Genomic DNA, 20,897 nt, shown 5'->3' with positions numbered 1-20,897 from the left:
CAGCCTCAATAAGCGGTGTAGAGTAAACATCGCCACTGGAGAGACAAAGGCAGCCGGGTGTTGTGCTAGCTACCCACCCCTTCGTGCCCCGTGCCAGCCTTAATAGGTGCTCGCTAACAGCACTTGCTCGCCAACAGCACTGTGAAGGCTATACGGGGGATCTTTGTTTTTGTCTTGTGGCCTCAAAATGCACATAGTGTACGTGTATGTCCAGCCCAACCACCGCATGCCCAAGCAGGTTCTGCCTGGCCGGAGAGAGGGGGCTAAACGGGGACGGCATGAGGTGGAGGACAGACGGAGCTGACGCGGTCCAGGAGCGGTGTAGGAGCTGAGTGGAATTGCCGATGACCGGTACCGGCGGTGTCAAGATCGGCTCGATCCCTGGCCCGGCCGCAATGTTGCTTATGTAATGTGTACTTATATACTTGTTATTTTTCCTATACTTTGCACGACTATCCGTTTTTTTTTTTATGTTGTTTGTTGTTGAAACTTTCTGACCCGCCCCTACTGGACATCTGCGAGGAGAAAAAAAAAAAAAGAGCTTCATAGCTCATCGCATTTTTCCTCCAGTCTAAATAAAGATTCCGAATCTGTGTCGCTCTCTCTCCCGTCTCTCCCGTGGGCCTCGTCCCACCCCCCGACCCACCTCCCCCCACCTCCCCCCCACCATCAAGACTCCCGTCGTATTTTGCAAAATCGTCGCGAGTTGCGGTTGCGTCCAAGACGCCGCACGCGCTCAACGCAGCCGCCGCCATTGTTGTCGCCGTCGCTGCTGCTACTGCAGGCGTTACCTTTGAAGAGACCGGGCACCAACTTGTAAACGATGTCCTGCAGAGTCTTGTCGGACCTGGCCAGAGAGGAGCGAGGGTCGGCACGGAGAGAGATAGTGATGCGGCAAATCAAGGGAGGGCGCCAGCCAGCTGATGACAGCACGGCAACAGATTCTTGAACGTATCTGCAGAGTTAACGTCCCCCACTCCACCGTACAAATCCACTTCGGCACGCGGTGCGGTGCGGCCACTCCGGCTACGTCTCGTCGCTCCCCCGCGGTGCACACTCGCGGTGGTGCACTGCTCACCGGAGGTTGAGGAGTGGCCGGGTCTTGTGCACCTGGACATCGCACACCGGGCAGAACTTGCTGGACTCCAGGTAGCGCACGATGCACGTCTTGCAGACTGCACCACACGGAGAGAGGAAGGGGAGGTCAGGGGTCAAGTGTTAAAGGTTAAGAGAGACGGTTGCCATGGTTATATCTATGGGACCTTTCGTGACGGTATCAAAAATCAAAGCATGTTTGTTTGCATGTTTTACCACGCGTACGTGTGGTTAATGCAGACTTGATGCCTTGCAAAATGTATCCATTTGGTGTTTGAACATCTTAACACCTCTGTATTATTGCCAGAAAGGGTACAACCGGTTGCCCTGGTTACTGACAGTGTTTTGTCGTTGCCCCTCAAGTTTCTCAACAAAGACTTAAAATTGTTTAACAATTACTCGTTTGCTTATTTATCTTCACGAGACCACACCCCGAATGTAAGCGCCCGGCAGCTACTTCACTCGTCAGGTGCCGAGGAAGACAGAAAATAGGAGTTCGGGTTCAGGGCATTTAGGTTTATGGGATAAGGTTAGGGTTACGGTAAGGGTTAGTGTTAGGGAATGGGTTAGTGTTAGGGTCAGATTCTTGGTAGTTTCGGTAAAGTCACGTAGATAGAAAACAAAAATCGAAATTAAAAGCAAAAAACCCACGACGTTTCGATCGCAACACAAGCGGTCTTCACAAGCGGTCTTCTTCTGAAGAAGGCCGCTTGTGTTGCGGCCTTCTTCTGAAGAAGGCCACTTGTGTTACGGCCTTCTTCTGAAGAAGGCCGCTTGTGTTGCGATCGAAACGTCGTGGGTTTTTTGCTTTTAATTTAGATTTTAGTTTTCTATCTACGTGACTTTACCGAAAGAACCAAGAATCTGACCCTAACACTAAGAATATGAATTCCTGCAGTCACGAAAGTTTTAAGTCTGTTAGGGTCAGAGTTAGGGTCAGGGGGTCCAGGCTAGGGGATGGGGTTTTAGTCAGCATCAGAATTAGTCCACTGTGAATGGCTTTCACCAGGGCATCACCATTAGGATCAGGCTTAGTATCTGGATTAAGGTCAGGGTTAGTTGAGGTCAGGGTTAGGATAAGGCTTAGTATCTGGGTTAAGGGTCAGAGTTAGTTGAGGTCAGGGTTAGGATCAGGCTTAGTATCAGGGTTAAGGTCAGGGTTAGTTGAGGTCAGGGTGAGGATCAGGCTTAGTATCTGGGTTAAGGGTCAGGGTTAGTTGAGGTCAGGGTTAGGATCAGGCTTAGCATCAGTGTTAAGGTCAGGGTTAGTTGAGGTCATGGTAAGGATCAGGCTTAGTATCAGGGTTAAGGTCAGGGTTAGTTGAGGTCAGGGTTAGGATCAGGCTTAGTATCTGGGTTAAGGGTCAGGGTTAGTTGAGCTTCCGGTGCGTTGAAGTTAGGGTTAGTTAAGGTCAGGGTTAGCGTCAACGTTGGGAATTGACATAGAGGTCACAGTTTTGCTTCGCAATCGCCGAGGCGGTCAGCTGGCCCGTCACGTGACCTGGCCGGTTCGCGTCAGATCAAAGGCCGCCTTCCCGCTCCAGCTGACGAGCTACGGACCACGCTCGACACAAAACAACGTACGGCGTGGACGGCCGCTCGTGAGACTGTTACAGTGCACGCCATGCGCTGCTTTGCTATGTTCTTAAGAGATTACCCCCCCTGCACATATTTAAACAAAGTTTCGCTTATCCTTCATCGATCAAGTTCACCCGAACGTGGTTTACCAATGCAACCACATTTTCAATAGCGGCCACATTTCTGCACGAATGGAACACTTACAAAAGTAAAGATCCCCCATGTAGTCTACACAGACTGTCGGGGGCAAGAGCTGTAAGCGAGTAGCACCTACGAAGGTGGGCACGGCACACGAGGGGGCATTAAGGGCAGCGCCATGACCGTCCGCCTTTAACTCCCATGTGGCGATGTTTATTACGCACTGCACCAAGTATTCATTTGAGGCCGAGTCGACCTAGTGGAGGCCTAGGACAAGCTCAGATAGTCGTCGCCGCTGTTGGTCGTAAGCGGGAATCAAACTTGGGTCGCCGAGTTCGTAGCGCGGCGAGGTAACCGCTACACCACCGCTCCCCGACATCCGCATACATACGCAAGCACGCGCACACACGCATGCTCACATCAACGTATGCATACCCCAACAGTCTGTAAGGCTATACGGGGGAACTTTGTCTTTGTATGCGGGTGTCTACGTGGATGTGTGCGTGCTAGTGTAGGTACGTGGATGTGTGCGTGCTAGTGTAGGTACGTGGATGTGTGCGTGCTTGTGTGTGCATGAGGATGCGCGTGGGTGTGGTTGTGTCTGTACGTAGATGTGCGCGAGCGTGTGCATGTGGACGTGCGCGTGTACATGGATGTGTGCGTGCGTGTGTACGTGGATGTGCGTGTGTACGTGGATGTGCGTGTGTACGTGGATGTGCGTGTGTACGTGGATGTGCGTATGTACGTGGATGTGCGTATGTACGTGGATGTGCGTATGTACGTGAACGTGCGTATGTACGTGGACGTGCGTATGTACGTGGACGTGCGTGTGTACGTGGATGTGCGTATGTACGTGGATGTGCGTATGTACGTGGACGTGCGTATGTACGTGAATGTGCGTATGTACGTGGACGTGCGTATGTACGTGGACGTGCGTATGTACGTGGACGTGCGTATGTACGTGGACGTGCGTATGTACGTGGATGTGCGTATGTACGTGGATGTGCGTATGTACGTGGATGTGCGTGTGTACGTGGATGTGCGTGTGTACGTGGATGTGCGTATGTACGTGGATGTGCGTGTGTACGTGGATGTGCGTGTGTACGTGGATGTGCGTATGTACGTGGATGTGCGTATGTACGTGGACGTGCGTATGTACGTGGACGTGCGTATGTACGTGGATGTGCGTATGTACGTGGATGTGCGTATGTACGTGGATGTGCGTATGTACGTGGATGTGCGTGTGTACGTGGATGTGCGTGTGTACGTGGATGTGCGCAAGCGTTTACGTGGATGTGCGTGTGTACGTGCGCGTGTACGTGGATGCGTGTGTGCTTGTCTGCGTACGTGGACATGTGGGTGCGTGTGCATGCGCGCGTGAACGCGCGCGCGCGTGCGTACACGAGTGGAGGCACTCGGTGATGGAGGTGGCGTCGATGAAGTAGCCGCCGCACAGCACGCAGATGAGGTGCGGGTTCAGCTCCGTCATCCTGATGTGCGTCGTGCGATGCATGCTGCCGCGACACGCCACACTCTCCGCCGCCGCCGCCGCCGCCGCCGCCGCTCGCCACGCCACCCCGTCTCGTCCTGCGCCGGGGACAAAGGGAAACGAGACCGGTTCGATCGTCGCGCGACAAACACGTCTCGTAGGGCGGTGTAGCCAGTGTGGCGACCCTTGCTCCTCGCTGCAAGAAGTCGCGCGTGGGGGTTTGATTCCCGACTGGGGGTGCCTTTCTGCGTGGAGTTTGTACGCTCTCCCCCGTTCTCGATGGGTTTCCTCACGTTGCTGCCCGTATTTAACTGTAACTGGTATTGGCCAAATCATCCCAATGATGAAAAAGGTTACCCACAAACGACACAACTGGGATGACAGAGACAGGAGCGGCATCGTCCGGCGACTGTCGAGACTTAACAGGACCCTCCAAAATAAAAATAGTCCTGAAGCTCAGGGAGGCTTTCCTGGATAAACAAGCGAAATCGCTACAAATAACAAAATCAATAAAAAAATTTAAATTTTATTTTACCAGGTAAGGCCCACTCAGCTATGTAGCTCTTTTTCATAAGCGCCCTGGCCACAAATGATAGCTCAATAAAGTGCGTTATCATGTGGAATTGTTTTTAGTAGCCATATACTCTGAATGCGTGGTGTTGATTCTAAATGTGTATATGGTGACGGTGAGAGGGAGACGGTGAGAGGGTGACGGTGAGAGGGTGACGGTGAGAGGGTGACAGTGAGAGGGTGACGGTGAGAGGGTGACGGTGAGAGGGAGACGGTGAGAGGGTGATGGTGAGAGGGAGATTATGAGAGGGTGACGGTGAGAGGGTGACTGTGAGAGGGTGATGGTGAGAGGGTGATGGTGAGAGGGTGACGGTGAGAGGGTGACGGTGAGAGGGAGATGAGAGGGTGAGAGGGTGACGGTGAGAGGGTGACGATGAGAGGGAGATGATGAGAGGGTGATGGTGAGAGGGTGATGGTGATGAGATGGGAGTGTGGAGTGGGGGCGAAGCGAGCGCCAGTGAGATGCACAAAGCAGCGTCTGTTTTCAAAGGGGGTGGATAAAGGGGCGGAGTTCAGAGTGGGGGTGGCAACAGGTAAATCACGTGATTTAACGGAGGCTTGAGCTGATTTAGACATAGACACTATTTCCGATGTTATTGCTTTCAAAACAAGTATGTTCTTGATCGATCATCCCACCGAGGAGTTTTCCTACTTATCGATAACACTTCCAGGTTTTATTTATCTGACATTGCAATGCACGCACGAGGCAGCTCGGACAGGTGTGAGCGCGTGGAATTGTCGAGAAGATATTGAGTCGCGCGGAGAACGTGCAAGTTAAGAGCATCATCACATCGACCGTGACACGATACAGATGGTGATAATGGTGATGGTGATACTCAACATTGTGTCATCCGGTGGTCGAGACTAAAAGTGAACTGGCAATCCAAGGAGGGAGCGTGCCCAAGAGAGAGAAATGAAATCTACCGCCACCGTGAAGACGCAGCGATGTGATCGGCACACGGTGCAGTCCCCGCTCGAAGGTGATCGTCATCCAGCAGCGGAATATTATTTCCACACGATATCAAATGTAATTATTGCGTTCTTAATGGGAGCTCTCTGTCTCTCTCGGCGAGACATTATCGGGACGAGTGGATTAATTCCCGATTATGATTGAACGTCTCACTGTGACCCGAGACGGAGCGGAGGAGGATATAATTACGAATTAATCACCGATCAATAATTGTCAATCGAGGGTGGAATAGTTATCGAGTAGTCGCCGCCCAACTCGGCCACCTGGGCATCTCCCAGAGTGGACTCGGCCTCGAACGAATGCCTGGCGCGTGGTTCTGTTCGCACCACCACCCCCAGTACAGTGACTGCCTACACACAGAGACAGATGTGGCGATGTTATCAGACCGTAGGGGGCAAGGCGCTGTGAGCGAGCGGCACCTTGAGAAGGGCGACACTGTTGGCACACGAAGGGCTGGGTGGCCAGCACCACGCCCGGCCGCCTTTGTCTCCCCAGTGGCGATGGTGTTTAACACCACCGCACCAGGTACTCGTTTCGAGGCCGAGTCGACCTAGGGGAGGTCCAGGACCGGTTCGGATATCGGCCACCGATGCGGGTCGCGAGCGCGAATCGGCCTCAGGCCGCCGGGATCGTAGCGCAGTGCGCTAACCACTGCGCCACCGCTCCCCGTATACATTACGGCACACAGACACGCGTGGACACGTAAACACGCCGCGGGCGAGCAGTCACGTACTGTACACACAAAGGCACAGATCCCCCGTGTAGCCTCGAATACACTTCGGGGGCAAGTGCTGTTCGCGAGCGCCGATATGCGGCGTGCGGCACGGGGTGGTAAAAGAACCAGGCACATCAACAAAGATGCCCCGCACAGCATCGGCAGACTGTTGGGGCAAGTGCTGCTCGCGAGCATCCCTTGAAGGCGGTGACCAACAACCACGCCCGGGCCGCCTTTGTCTCCCTCGCGAACGATGTTTTACCACGCACCGCAGCCGGTGGTCGTTTGAGGGCCGAGTCGACCTAGGGGAGGAGGTTCCACGGGACCGGCTTCAGGTAACAACAATAATAATAATAGTCGTCGTCGTGCCGTGAGCGGGAATCGAACTCGGCTCGCCGTGTCCCGGGCGGGCGGCAGTGCCGAGGCGATCCGACACGAGGCCTCGCTCGCTCGCTCGCTACGCCTCGAGACCCCAGTCGCTCCTCTCTCTCCTCTCTCTCTCATCTCTCCTCTCTCTCCACGTAGAATCTCTCTCCTCTCTCTCTCCACGTAGAATCTCTCTCCCCCAGGTGTCTCTCCCCCCGCCCGTCCGCTTCTCCCTGTTGTGCCCCCACCAGCCGCGTCTCTTACCGCCAGACAACGCGGAACGAACCCGGAGTGCCAGCCGCCGTCGTGTCTCGTATCTTCGGGTCAGACTCTCTCCTCCGTCTCTCTTCTCTCTCCTCCGTCTCTCTCCTCTCTCTCTCTCGTGTCTCCGCGTGGCGTCCGTGTGTCCCTCACACGAGACTTCGCATCTAACACACACGCTGCGCCTACATCACACACACGCGCGTGCGTACTGTATAGACTGCAGTACACACACACGTGCGTGTGTCTAGTGTGGGCTATAGTACACACACGCACGCGTGTGTGTACTGTGTAGACTATAGTACACACACGTAGTACACACGCACACACGTGTGTACTACAGTGTAAACTATAGTAAACACGTGCGTGTACTGTGTAGACTACAGTAGACTATAGTACACACGCGTGCGTACTGTGTGGACTGTAGTCTCGCCGTGCGTGTGTGGATCCGAGTCCTGCCGACTCTCCTCTAACCCCCTCCCCCATCTCCTCTCCCTCTCTCTCTTCACACTCTCCCGCCCACCGCACTCTCCCTCCTCCCTTCATTCCCACCCCATCTCCCGTCTCCTCCTCTCCCTCCCACCCACACGACTCGCCCTTCCTCCCGCTTCCACTTTCCCTTCCTCTCCATCCCCCTCTCCCTCTCCATCTCCCTCCCCCTCACATCCACTACCTCGCTCTCCCCTTCCCCCTCTTCCGCCTCCCCCCACCTCTCCACTCTCCCACACCTCCCTTATCGCTCCCTCCCCCTTCTCTCTTATCTCCCTCCTCGCCCTCCCTCCCTCTCTCTCCCCTTCCCCCCTCTCCCTCCCTCTCTCTGCCTCGCCGTCTCTCGCCCTCCCCTTCCCCCCTCTTCCTCTGCCTCTCCCTCCCCTTCCCCCCTCTGCCTCTCTCTCCCTCTGCCTCTCCCGCCCTCTCTCTCCCTCTCTCTCCCTCGCCGTCTCCCTCCCCTCTCCCTCCCTCTCGGCTGCCAAAACCTCCGCGCGCTCCTCTCCCCGTCTCCTTGGCAACAGCAATTATAGCTGGCTCGCCTCCAGTGGGGAGAGCGGCGTGGGGAGAGCGGCGTGGGGAGAGAGCGAGGGGAGAGCGAGGGGGGAGAGAGCGAGGGGAGAGCGGCGGGGAGAGAGCGTAGGGAGAGCGCGGCGTGGGGAGAGCGAGGGGGGAGAGAGCGAGGGGGGGAGATCGAGGGGAGTGCGAGGAGAGAGCGGCGTGGGGAGAGCGAGGGGGGGAGAGTGCGAGGGGAGAGCGGCGTGGGGAGAGCGGCGTGGGGAGAGCGAGGGGGGGAGAGAGCGAGGGGGGGAGAGAGCGAGGGGGGGAGAGAGCGAGGGGAGAGCGGCGTGGGGAGGGCGGCGTGGGGAGAGCGAGGGGGGAGAGCGAGGGGAGAGCGGCGGGGAGAGAGCGAGGGGGGAGAGCGAGGGGGGAGAGCGAGGGGAGAGCGGCGTGGGGAGAGCGGCGGGGAGAGCGCGAGGGGGGAGAGCGGCGTGGGGAGAGCGAGGGGGGGGGCTCTGTGCTGGTCCTGGGGCTCACGCTTTTAGTTGGGGTTAAGATTGGGTGAGGAGTGGATTAGGACTGGGTTAGAAATAGGACTGCGTTAGGGTTCGGACTGAGTTATGGTTAGAAATAGAACTGCGTTAGGGTTAGGACTGCGTTAGGGTTAGGACTGGGTTAGAATTAGAGCTGGGTTAGGACTGGGTTCTATGTAGGGCTGGGTTAGGGTTAGGACTGGGTTAGGGCTGGGTTAGGACTGGGTTAGGGTTAGGGCTGGGTTAGGGTCCGGTTTAGTGTTGGGTTGAGTCAGCTCTGTGACTTCTCACTATCGCTGCAATTACTGCTACAGTAGCAATGCTGATACGACCACTGTATGTTTTTTGCACACATATACATTTGCATTTATGTAAATATAGGTCAATATTTTATAAGACGAGGCTGCAGTAATCATATACTGTACAGTCAAATAATTTAATCGCTTGTGGAAATGCAATTGTTAGCATATTAGTGGCGAAACAGTCATCATTCGTAACCCATTTAATACTTGCAGCAATAACAGTGCGGTGTAGTTGCAATAGTAATAATTGTAGTAAGCAACTGTAGCTGCTAATTGTACGGTGCGAAAGAAGTTCAACAAACATGAAGTGCCGGCAAGGCACACGCGGTGGGGGGGGGGGGGCAAAATTACGCCCGGCCGCCTTTGTCTCCCTCGCAGCGATGTTTACCACATTGCACCAGGCACTCATTTGACGCTGAGTCGATCTAGGGGTAACCCAGAACCGGTTCAGATATTCGCAGTCACTGTGATCATTGGTCTCGAGCTGGAATGTAACTCGTTTCTCCAGAGTGCGCTCACCGCTTGCACGACCGCTTCACACACGTGTGATGTGTGCGTGTACACACGCACACATCACACGTGTGATGTGTGCGTGTACACACGCGCACACACACACGTGTGATGTGTGCGTGTACACACGCGCACACACACGTGTGATGTGTGCGTGTACACACGCGCACACACACGTGTGATGTGTGCGTGTACACACGCGCACACACACGTGTGATGTGTGCGTGTACACACGCGCACACACACGTGTGTCTGCGCGTGTACATACACGCGCAGACACACGTGTGATGTGTGCGTGTACATACACGCGCAGACACACGTGTGATGTGTGCGTGTACACACGCGCACACGTGTGGTCTGTGTGTGTGCGCACGTGTGTTGTGTGTGTACACACGCGCACACGTGTGGTGTGTGTGTGTGTGCGCGCGCGTGTGTATGTTTACACACGCGCGCGCACACACATTCAACCATGCAGTGTTGTCGTTGTTGCAGTAGTGTGTTGTTAGCGAGCACCTATTATGCTTGGTCCACCCCAGTGAGAGAGAAGCCCAATGCACCACCGTCCTATTATCGCCGTGCTTGGGACTCGAACCCAGGTTTCACAGCGCGGAGCGTCAAAGGGACCAACCGTGCCAAGCGACACCCCCCCTCTCCCACGCACGAAATTCACAATCTCACAAAGACAAAGATCCCCCGCGTAGCCTCGCCGACCTGTTTGGGCAAGGAATGCGAGCACGCGCCCAGAGAAGGCCGAGACGGCACACGAGCGTCATGGGGTTTGGTCGTGGCCGAACAAAACAAAAAAAACGTGCCAGCCGCCTTTCTCTCCCCCAGTACTCACGGTAACACACCACACAAGAGACTTATTTAAGGCTGAGCTGACCTAGCGGCGAGGCCCTGTGCATGTTTATATTCCAATCGCCACCGTTGTTGGCCGACGTCGGAATGCGATCTTGGTTTGGGTCTCCGCGTTCGGAACGCAGCGCGCAGACAACTGCGCCACCGCTCCCGACACGCACAAAGACAAAGATCCCCGCGTACAGCCTCGACAGACTTTCGGGGCAAGTGCTGTAAGCGAGCATCTGTGAAGCCCGGCACGACACGCGAGAGGGGAGGGGGGAGGTGGGTGGGCAGCAACACGCCCGACCGCCTTTGTCTCCCGATTGTAGGGTTTTTACGCACCGCACCAGGTACTCGTACGTACAGATATATATACTGTACACATCCCACACACGTACGATCATCGCGTCTTAACGCACAAAGAAGCACAGACGAACACATCCCACTACAGTCTATCTGGACTGTTGGAGGTTAGTGTCGTTCGTGAATAGCTGTGAAAGGCCGGTGACGGCGCACCTAACACGAGGTGGGGTGGTGTGGGCAGCGCTATCCCAGCCGCCTTTGTCTCTCGCGGTGCCCATACGCAGCAGTAACACGCATGCTACTACGCTCGCGTTAACGCAAGCGCGCGCGACCGTGTCTTTTTAATCCGTGTCGACTGTCGAGAGGACGTGGCGTGAGTTAGCTTCCGCTATATTTTTTCGAATTGTATTTGAACGCAGAACACGGCTATGCCGTGTCCTGCGAAGAAGGAATTATGTGGCCCATGGTCAAGAATAATAACGGAATAGCAGCCAAGCAAACGGAGGGCGTCGAAGCATTTCGTACGTTCAGCATACGCCTAACAACCCCTTTGTCATTCCACTGCTGGATGAAGACGCACGCGCTGCCATGGCGGTCATCGCAGCTATGCACGTCCATACTTCACCACGGTGGCCAATGCGGGTTTGGGAAGGCAGTGAGTGTGGTTAGGGGTTGAGGGCGGAGTGGGCAGGGAGCCAAACCCGTTTCAGATATCACTTGCCACGGATGTCAGCCGTGGCCTGGAGTTGAACTCAGGAGCGCCACCACGTTTATCTCACGGCGCGTGGACCACACCACCACGATAGATAGACACACACACGCACACACGGGGCTGCGGAAAGATTCATTATGCTGCATATACATCGGTGGAAACTGGCGTGCCCGGCTATATTTGAGAGAGAGAAAAAAACGGGCCCGAATGAGTGGAAAATCACGTCCATTTAGACCGAATGTTTCCGCCAAACGTCAAGCAAGGCGGTTGAGATACACCGATCGTGCCGCGCGTGTCTCTTAGCCGCGACTCTGCGGCTTCAACACAGCCTAGGAGTGGGAGGGGGGCGGCAAACGGACGGGCTATTGCAGGGGCTGCGCCTCTGCCTCTTAACTTCGGCTTTAAATACACGGGCGGCAGCTGACGGCGGCCACGTGTTTCTGTACCACATCTAACACTTGGCGACTATGCCGGATATTTATCGCTGCACGCGAGTTTGCTTCGCGGGCACGGCCACGACTCACATCAGTGGCGAATTATTTCCGAACCGGTTCTGTGCCTGGGGCTCCCACCGCCCTGCCCCCACCACCCCACACCCTCACTGAGCAGCGACCTGGAACAGCGACTTCGATTCCCGCCCGCGACTTAAACACGGGTGGCGAGTTATAATTTGAACAAGCGTGAAGTATGGTCAAACACTCCCTCTCCCCCCCCCCACACCACCACCTCCGCCGTGACCGACGCGGCGTGCTTTAGGCCTTCGTCAAGCAGTGGACCGTATGTACGCAAGCCTGCTAGGTAATAACACTGCCTTAACAGATACATAATAAACGCCGTCTGTATATGTAATATATCTTTCCCCCATTTCAGGCAACCGTGTGATTGAGTTGTTGTTTGTGCTTGTGTACCAATGGCAACTCAACAGCAGCATCGTCGTCGTCGTCGTCAACAGCTAATGTGGATAACGAACACGGACATTGACGAAGAACATCGAACGGAGGTTGAAAAGTGTGCAGAGACGAATGGGAGAGGTACATGCCGGAACCACACCGACAGAGACCACGCCAATATGATACATCACGTTCACCATTTGAACTGTTCAGCAAAAGTACCGTAACCATGCTTGGGCAGGACGCGGTAATGGTTCGAAGGGGGAATGATGATGATGATGATGACTACGACGATGCTGATGACAGGCGATGGATAAGACCGGTTACAGATTGGCAGCCTGGGGGAAAGAAGAGAAGGCGCCCGAGAGCACGACCGCCACGGAGATGGAGCGAGGATGTCGGCGCGCGTGCAGAAACCAGATGAACTGTGGCATCGCCTGGCCTGTCCGAGATGGCCGAGGAGGTCTTCATCCATCAGTGGATAGACCATTGCTGCTGATGAAGTGTAGAAAAGCCTTCGTGCAGCAGTGGATGGACCATGGCTGATGATGATGATGATGTCAGTGTGGGGATGCCTTCATGCAGCAGTGGATAGACTATGCCGGCGACGATGACACTGAATGTACATCCAGTAATCCCCTCGGGGGCGTGGCGTGTGGCTCGCAGCGTAGCGCCGCGCTACGAACCCGGCGACCCGAGTTCGATTCCCGCTCACGGCCAACACCGGTGAACGACGATTATATTATCTGAATCGCGGTCCCGGGGTCGACTCAGCCTTAAGCGAGTACATTGTGCGGTGTGTAACAACAAAATCATCAGCACGAGGTATATAAAAGACGGCCGGACGTGGTGTCTACCCCTCGTGTGAGGTTCGGGGCAAGTGCTCGCTAACCAGCACTTTCCCCAAACGTCTGTTAAGGCTATAGGAGGAGGGGGGAGATAGCTGTCTTTGTGATGGTGGCTGGTGACGTTGGCACGTGGCGATGGCGGTGCACGGTGCGCTGCGCAGGCTGCGTCGTTCGCTCGCTCGCGAGAATCGTGACGAGCAAGTTAATGCTGCGCGCGCCGCTGTTGCGAATGAGTTCGTGTGGTTAAGTATTGGGCGAGTGCTCTTCTCTTTAATTGACAGCACTTCACACGTATCTATAAAGTGTTATTGATGGCCGCGAGTGCGCACAGAGAGAGAGAGATGCGTCACATGCGCGTGGGTGTGTGTAATGATAGTGGGGAGCGGTGGCGCAGTGGTTAGCGCACTGCGCTAAGAACTCGATTCAGACTCGTAGCCAACATCAGTGACGACTAAGACTCAAATGAGTAGTGCCTGGTGCGGTGTGTAAACATCGCCACCGGGGGAGACAAAGGCGGCCGGACGTAGTGTTGGTCTGCCGTGTCGGCCATAATAGGTACACGCGAACAGCACTTGCCCAAACAATCCGTTGAGGCTATACGGGTGATATTTGTCTTTGTGTAATGATAAACCGTAATGTCTCTGTTTGCTTTTACACAAAAGTTGAGGGTCCATGACTTTGTTTACACAGTGGGCACAGGTTTGGGCGTGCGTCCTACTTTCAGGTGCGTCTTATAATCCGACGAAATGCGGCCATTGTTAACTGTGACGTTCAATCGATGAGCTCTATTCATTCACGAAACTTTTAGTGACTCGCGTGGGTACGAATCTGACTTACACATTGTAATGCGAATTAATCAATAATGTTACTTAACGCATGTTATGAATGTACGATCAATATTAGGTATGTTGTGTATGTTTGTGATATGCGTTTTATTGTATAAGTTTGTGTTTAGCATGTGTGTGCTATATATGGGAATGTATATGTTGCACAATATGTATATTAAGTATTAGCTGTTTAAAGTTAGATATATACACGTGTATGGTGTACTTTGTAACTATGCAATCGTCATGTGTATGTGTACTGTGGGGAGCGGTAGTGCAGCCGTCAGGACGCTGCGCTACGAACTCCGCGATCCGAGTTCGATTCCGGGCTCAGGGACAACAGCAGTGACGATTATCTGATCCGGTCCTGGGTCGCCCCTAGGTGTACTCAGCCTAAAATCAGCACCTGGGGAGACAAAGGCGGCCGGGGGTGGCGATGGCCATAATTCCATTTCATGTGCCGTGCCGGCATTCATAGCTGCAACTCGCTAACAGCACTTTCCCCAAAAGTCTGTTCAGGCTATACGGGGGGATCTTTGTCGTTTGTGTATGTGCTGTGTGTGTTGTGTATTATGTATGTACGCATGTGCATGAGGTATGTGATGTGTGTGTGTGTTAAGCATAGAGCCATACAGAGGACATTGCTCTTATTCAGAGAGCTGCTGTATTACGTATTAGTTACAACAGCGACCACACGATGTAGCAGAGCCGACGGAACACGGCAGAACACATCAGCGGGCACAGCAAACGTACACACAGATACGGCACTCATCACATCGATCATGGGACGCGGCAGACAGATCAACAGAGGTGACACCACAGATTACAGAGACACACATCGGAGAGAACTACACACAGCAGGCATACCAATTCAGGGTCGCATACACATCAGACATATCGTAGACGGCAAAGCTCCCTCTTGAAAGAGACAAAGATCTTCCTCCGAGCCTTCACAGACTGTCGGGGACAAGTGCTGCAAGCGAGCACCTATTGAGGCTTTTTTTCTATTTCGTTTGTTGTCCTTCCCCCACACTTCCGATTAGTAATTACGTACGAAATGATACATACAAAGCCGGAACAGCACACGGCACCACACCCCAACGCCTTTGTCTCCCGAGTGACGATGTTTACACATTTGAGGCTGTGTCGACCTCGGAAGAGGCCCAGGACCGGTTCAGACAATCCTCACCGGCGTTGACCGTGAGCGGGAATCGAACTCGAGACGCCCGGGGTTCGTAGCGCAACGCGTTTACCACCGCGCCACCGCTCCCCACACATCATGAGACAGCACTGCGCGCACACACGCGTGCACACACACACGCGTGCACACACACACACGCGCGCACATACGCGTGCGCACGCACACACACACGCGCGCTCACACACACACATCGACCAGCAGACACGGCCAAGAGCTCTGAGGATATCGGGAAAAAAAAAAACCTGATATGTTGGGACACATGCAGCCACACGCAGTCTTAACCAGCAGCAGTTGCAGCAGCACATCGATCCTGCTGCGTAGCAGGCACAGCAGCAGCAGCAGACGCACGCATCGCCGCCGAGTCTCACCTCACGTAACCCCCCCACCACCACCACGACCACCCCCACCACTCCCAGAGCGCGCTGCTAACGGCAGCAGCAGCAGCACGGATTTACTATCGAATAGTATAGGTAGCGATCTCACTATATATCCATCTAATATATTCATCTATCCGTACTCTCGCATATAACCTCTGAGTTGTCTGACTTAACCATCTGTGGTGTGATTCGTGCAGTTATCTATCTAGCTACTTGTATGCCTGGCGATCCATCTCTATCCAGATAGCAGTCGAGCTAGATTTAAAGCTTTCGTGACTGCAAGGATCCATACTCTTTGGTTCTATTCGGTAAAGTCACGTAGGTAAATAATAAAACAACAATAATCACGACGTTTCGGCCACAACACAAGCGGCCTTCATCCGGCCGCTTGTGTTGTGGCCGAAACGTCGTGATTATTGTTGTTTTATTATTTACCTACGTGACTTTACCGAATAGAACCAAAGAGTATAGCAGTCGAGCTGTCCGTACATTGGGCGCGTTTGTTACAGAGATTCACGGTTAAGAGGGGGCCAACGGCCGCCCTGGTTAATGCTGCGGGTGCAATAACCATAGCACGGCTATGCGTCGTCTGCTTCACTCGCGGTGGCATGTTAAAGACCCCGTGACGCCATTCGCAAGAGGAAGGAGGCCACTGCGTGCCGACGTCATGGTCCAACTTTTTCCAAGTTGCGAAGATTATCCGTAAATTACTCAATTGAGATGACACACACCGATCATCGTCCACTCCTGCCAGACGAATGCCCCAATGAGACTCTTCTGGTCTCTGTGAGTATTGTCAAAACTTATCACGTACCTGCAAAGGTACACACAGTATGCGTGTACGGTGGGGGGGGGGGGGAGCGGTGGCGCAGTGGTTAGCGCACTTTGCTGCGAACCCGTCTACCCAAGTTCGATTTTGGGCCACAGCTTTATACATGTAACCCTTATGATCTATAACAGCTAAGCACACGTGGGGGGCATTGTGTCAGTGTGCGTGGGTATGTGCGTGCGTGTGACTACGTTTGTCTGATGTAGTAAAGAAAACAACGGCACTGGGGAAACAAAAGCGGCCGGGAGCGATGTTGGCCACACAGCACCCACTAACCGCACTTGCCCGAACAATCGGTGTGGGCTATCCGGGGATTCTTTGTCGTTGAGTGTTCACGCGCGTGTACGCGTGCGCGTCTATCGGTGTGTGTGTGTGTGTCACCCCCTCATGTGCCCTTCCGATCCTCAGGTGCTCGCTAACAGCGCTTGCTCAAACAGCCTGTTGAAGGCTATAGAGACGATCTTTGTCTTTGTGTTGAATGCATGATGGGTGAGTGATATCTTTGTGTTGAATGCATGATGGGTGAGTGATATCTTTGTCTTTGTGTTGAATGCATGATGGGTGAGTAATATATTTGTCTTTGTGTTGAATGCATGATGGGTGAGTGATATCTTTGTCTTTGTGTTGAATGCATGATGGGTGAGTGATATCTTTGTGTTGAATGCATGATGGGTGAGTGATATCTTTGTGTTGAATGCATGATGGGTGAGTGATATCTTTGTCTTTGTGTTGAATGCATGATGGGTGAGTGATATCTTTGTCTTTATGTTGAATGCATGATGGGTGAGTGATATCTTTGTCTTTGTGTTGAATGCATGATGGGTGAGTGATGTCTTTGTGTTGAATGCATGATGGGTGAGTGATGTCTTTGTGTTGAATGCATGATGGGTGAGTGATATCTTTGTCTTTGTGTTGAATGCATGATGGGTGAGTGATATCTTTGTCTTTGTGTTAAATGCATGATGGATGAGTGATATCTTTGTGTTGAATGCATGATGGGTGAGTGATATCTTTGTCTTTGTGTTGAATGCATGATGGTTGAGTGATATCTTTGTCTTTGTGTTGAATGCATGATGGGTGAGTTATATCTTTGTCATTGTGTTGAATGCATGATGGGTGAGTGATGTCTTTGTGTTGAATGCATGATGATGAGTGATATCTTTGTGTTGAATGCATGATGGGTGAGTGATATCTTTGTCTCTGTGTTGAATGCATGATGGGTGAGTAATATCTTTGTCTTTGTGTTGAATGCATGATGGGTGAGTGATATCTTTGTCTTTGTGTTGAATGCATGATGGGTGAGTAATATCTTTGTCTTTGTGTTGAATGCATGATGGGTGAGTGATATCTTTGTGTTGAATGCATGATGGGTGAGTGATATCTTTGTCTTTGTGTTGAATGCATGATGGGTGAGTGATATCTTTGTATTTGTGTTGAATGCATGATGGGTGAGTGATGCCTTTGTGTTGAATGCATGATGGGTGAGTGATATCTTTGTCTTTGTTTTGAATGCATGATGGGTGAGTGATATCTTTGTCTTTGTGTTGAATGCATGATGGATGAGTGATATCTTTGTCTTTGTGTTGAATGCATGATGGGTGAGTGATATCTTTGTCTTTGTGTTGAATGCATGATGGGTGAGTGATATATTTGTGTTGAATGCATGATGGGTGAGTGATATCTATGTCTTTGTGTTGAATGCATGATGGGTGAGTGATATCTTTGTGTTGAATGCATGATGGGTGAGTGATATCTTTGTCTCTGTGTTGAATGCATGATGGATGAGTGATATCTATGTCTTTGTGTTGAATGCATGATGGGTGAGTGATATCTTTGTGTTGAATGCATGATGGGTGAGTGATATCTTTGTCTCTGTGTTGAATGCATGATGGATGAGTGATATATTTATCTCTGTGTTGAATGCATGATGTGTGAGTGATATATTTGTGTTGAATGCATGATGGGTGAGTGATATCTTTGTCTTTGTGTTGAATGCATGATGGGTGAGTGATATCTTTGTCTTTGTGTTAAATGCATGATGGGTGAGTGATATCTTTGTCTTTGTGTTGAATGCATGATGGGTGAGTGATATATTTGTCTTGAATGCATGATGGGTGAGTGATGTCTTTGTGACATCTGAACCGGTTCTGGGCTTCCCCTACATCGATTCAGCCTAAAATGAGTAGACGATCGCGGCGTGCTAAAACATCAACACCGGGGAGACAAAGGCGGCCGCGCATATCGCTGGCTACACTTCCTCCACGTGTTGGAAGTTCCGTGTTTGAGGAATATTTTTGTTTGCGAGAAAATTGGGCTTAAAATAAGCATGTCCGGTACAGTATTTTAAAAGGCAGCTGTATAATGACGTAAACAGTTGGTGTAATTAAGACGCTCTATGCTCTGCTAATTGCCGGGTTGTTTAACAAACACTTTGCGATAATGCCGAACTTGGGTTTGCAATGTAGAACAAGTTAATTGGTGACATCAATTGCCACGTGTTCAATGGAAGCCGGGCATGATGAGGCTTACGGCATCACGGAGGGGTGACGGGCAATTCGATTTTATTGTGAAAGTGCATGGTTTGGAAAGAGTCGCCGAGTGATTTCTATCGGGCACGCCGAGGTTAAATAATAATCTACAACGCGATGATGGGGTTTTTATGCATGTACTTTGTTGAACTTCTCACACTCGGTAAGTAGCCAACCGTGCTAATCGCTGGTGCGGGGAAGGACAACAGACACTCAACAGGCAGATCGGCTTATAGCCTCCAAGTTAATTTCTATATAACATCATCCTACACAAGGTGCTGGGATTCACGCCTCCTACTAGCACCGTTGGCTACGCACGGTGCGAAAGAAGTTAAACGCACATGCAAAAAAAGAAACCAGTTTTGCTGGCTGGCTGGATGCCTAACGAGCGAGCGCGCGCGCGCGGCGCTGGTTTGCAAAATGCTGACGTCACCGCGCACGTTTGCGTGATGACGTCAGCCGCATCCCAACAACGCTGAGCCGGCTTCGTACGTGCTGACGTCACGCCTCCATCCACCCTCCACCATGTATCCCACTCTCGTACTCGATAGATAATAATCGGAAATGTGATGCCTGGTTAGAGGGAGGGAGAGACGGACGGTACGTCCAAAGGACGTGCGGACTGCTATTAGCTGCGATATATATTTTTTATGTTATAAATGCCGTGTTCTCCGGATTATAAGACGCTCCGGAAAGTCGGATGCACCCTCCAAAAAACGCGTGTGTCCCATGCCAATGAAGTTATACAAACCTGACCACACACACACGCAGGCGCCTATCGGATAATAAGACGCACTCCCAACTTTTATTTAAATCCCAGGGGGGTGGTGGGGGGTGGGCAAAAGTGCGTCTTATAATCCGAAGAATGCGCAAAAACACCGACTGTACCGCATGCATTGAGAATCTTTCGTATGAAAGTGGTAAATCCCAGCGACGTTCCAGAGGTCTCGAAAGTTGAACTTTGGCACAACGCACAATCGTAGTTTATCCTCGTGTAGCAGGAGGCCCATCTCTGATCGATTGATTTATTTGTGTTGATTGGGTTCACCCACAGCGGCAAGGTCATCCCAAAGTCCCGCGCTGATCACAGACGACGCCCATCAGTGGACCGAGTAATTTGCCTCCCGTTGAGTGTGACCCTAAAGCCGATGGAAAGCGGGCAAATCCCGCGAACCGGTTTCTACGGACGCATAAATGTAACGCACTGTTCATAAAGAGTTCGTCTGTCTGTCAGCTTAATGGCTGTAAGTCTCCCCCGTGCGGGGGGGAGGGTAGGTGTGTGACCATACTTCACCGCGCTGGTTTGTAACGCGCGTTTAGAAGGGATCACTCACAGCCGTGGTGCCCGATTCGAAACCCGCGCGTTCGCGCGTAACCACTGCAACGCCGCTCCGAATGTCTGCCGACAATCTCCAGTTAATTAGTTACGTATCGAGAGAGAGAGAGAGGAGAGCGAGCCGTAGGCGATTCGGCCATAAATGAGTAGCACCCAGACCGTGGTGTGTAAAAATAACAGCGCCGTGGGTATTTATTTTTATCCAGCGGCCCAGCCTCTCGCGCCTGCGTTGTTCCTCAATAGGCGCTCGCTAACTACGGCAGCACGCACGTGTTGTCGAGCGGGACGCAGTGGCGCGCGCGAACTTTGAACGGCCCATCGGGGCGACTTCGCAGAGAAGCGCGTTGGGGCTATGGTAGTGTACAAAGACTAGGATCGCTCGTGTATGTACAGCCTTTAGCAGAATGCTGGGGGGAGGGGGTACGGTTAGCGAGTCGCAACCGACGAAGGCCTGTTCAGATCATCGTCGCTGGTGTCGTCGACCGTGAGCGGGAATCGAACCTGGGAAGCCGGGTTCGGAGCGCAGCGCGCTAACCGCTGCACTACCGCTCCCCACAAATACACGACCGCTGTATAAGCGTAGTAAAGACAAATACCCCCCGTATAGCCTTTCACATACTGTTAGGGCAAGTGCTGTTAGCGAGCACCTACGAAGGCCGAGGGGGGGATGGGTGGTCAGCACCACGCCCGAC

At 52.7% G+C, this 20,897-nt stretch overlaps 1 protein-coding gene across 4 annotated transcripts in view; it reads right to left on the bottom strand.

Moving 5' to 3' along the window:
- Positions 1–20,897, bottom strand: part of PCGF2 (polycomb group ring finger 2) — a 46,142-nt gene that overhangs the window by 11,710 nt on the left and 13,535 nt on the right. Inside the window, exons 2-5 of one of the 4 annotated variants that reach the window (XM_076060307.1) lie at positions 7,186–7,367; positions 4,213–4,398; positions 1,079–1,175; positions 792–847 (exon numbers count right to left, since the gene is read on the bottom strand). In XM_076060307.1, the coding sequence (XP_075916422.1) occupies positions 792–847; positions 1,079–1,175; positions 4,213–4,324 (265 nt within the window). In that variant the 5' untranslated portion in view covers positions 4,325–4,398; positions 7,186–7,367. Of the gene's footprint in view, positions 1–791; positions 848–1,078; positions 1,176–4,212; positions 4,399–7,185; positions 7,692–20,897 lie in introns of those variants that run through there. The other 3 variants (XM_076060309.1, XM_076060306.1, XM_076060308.1) reach the window with 3 other exon arrangements.

Source organism: Petromyzon marinus, chromosome 4, assembly GCF_048934315.1.
Source record: "Petromyzon marinus isolate PM22_M1 ecotype Great Lakes invasive population chromosome 4, UKy_Petmar_22M1.pri1.0, whole genome shotgun sequence".
Classification (NCBI taxonomy): Eukaryota; Metazoa; Chordata; class Hyperoartia; order Petromyzontiformes; family Petromyzontidae; genus Petromyzon; species Petromyzon marinus.
The sequence above is the reverse complement of the archived record's forward strand: the minus strand, read 5'-3'. Positions and strand labels throughout refer to the sequence as shown.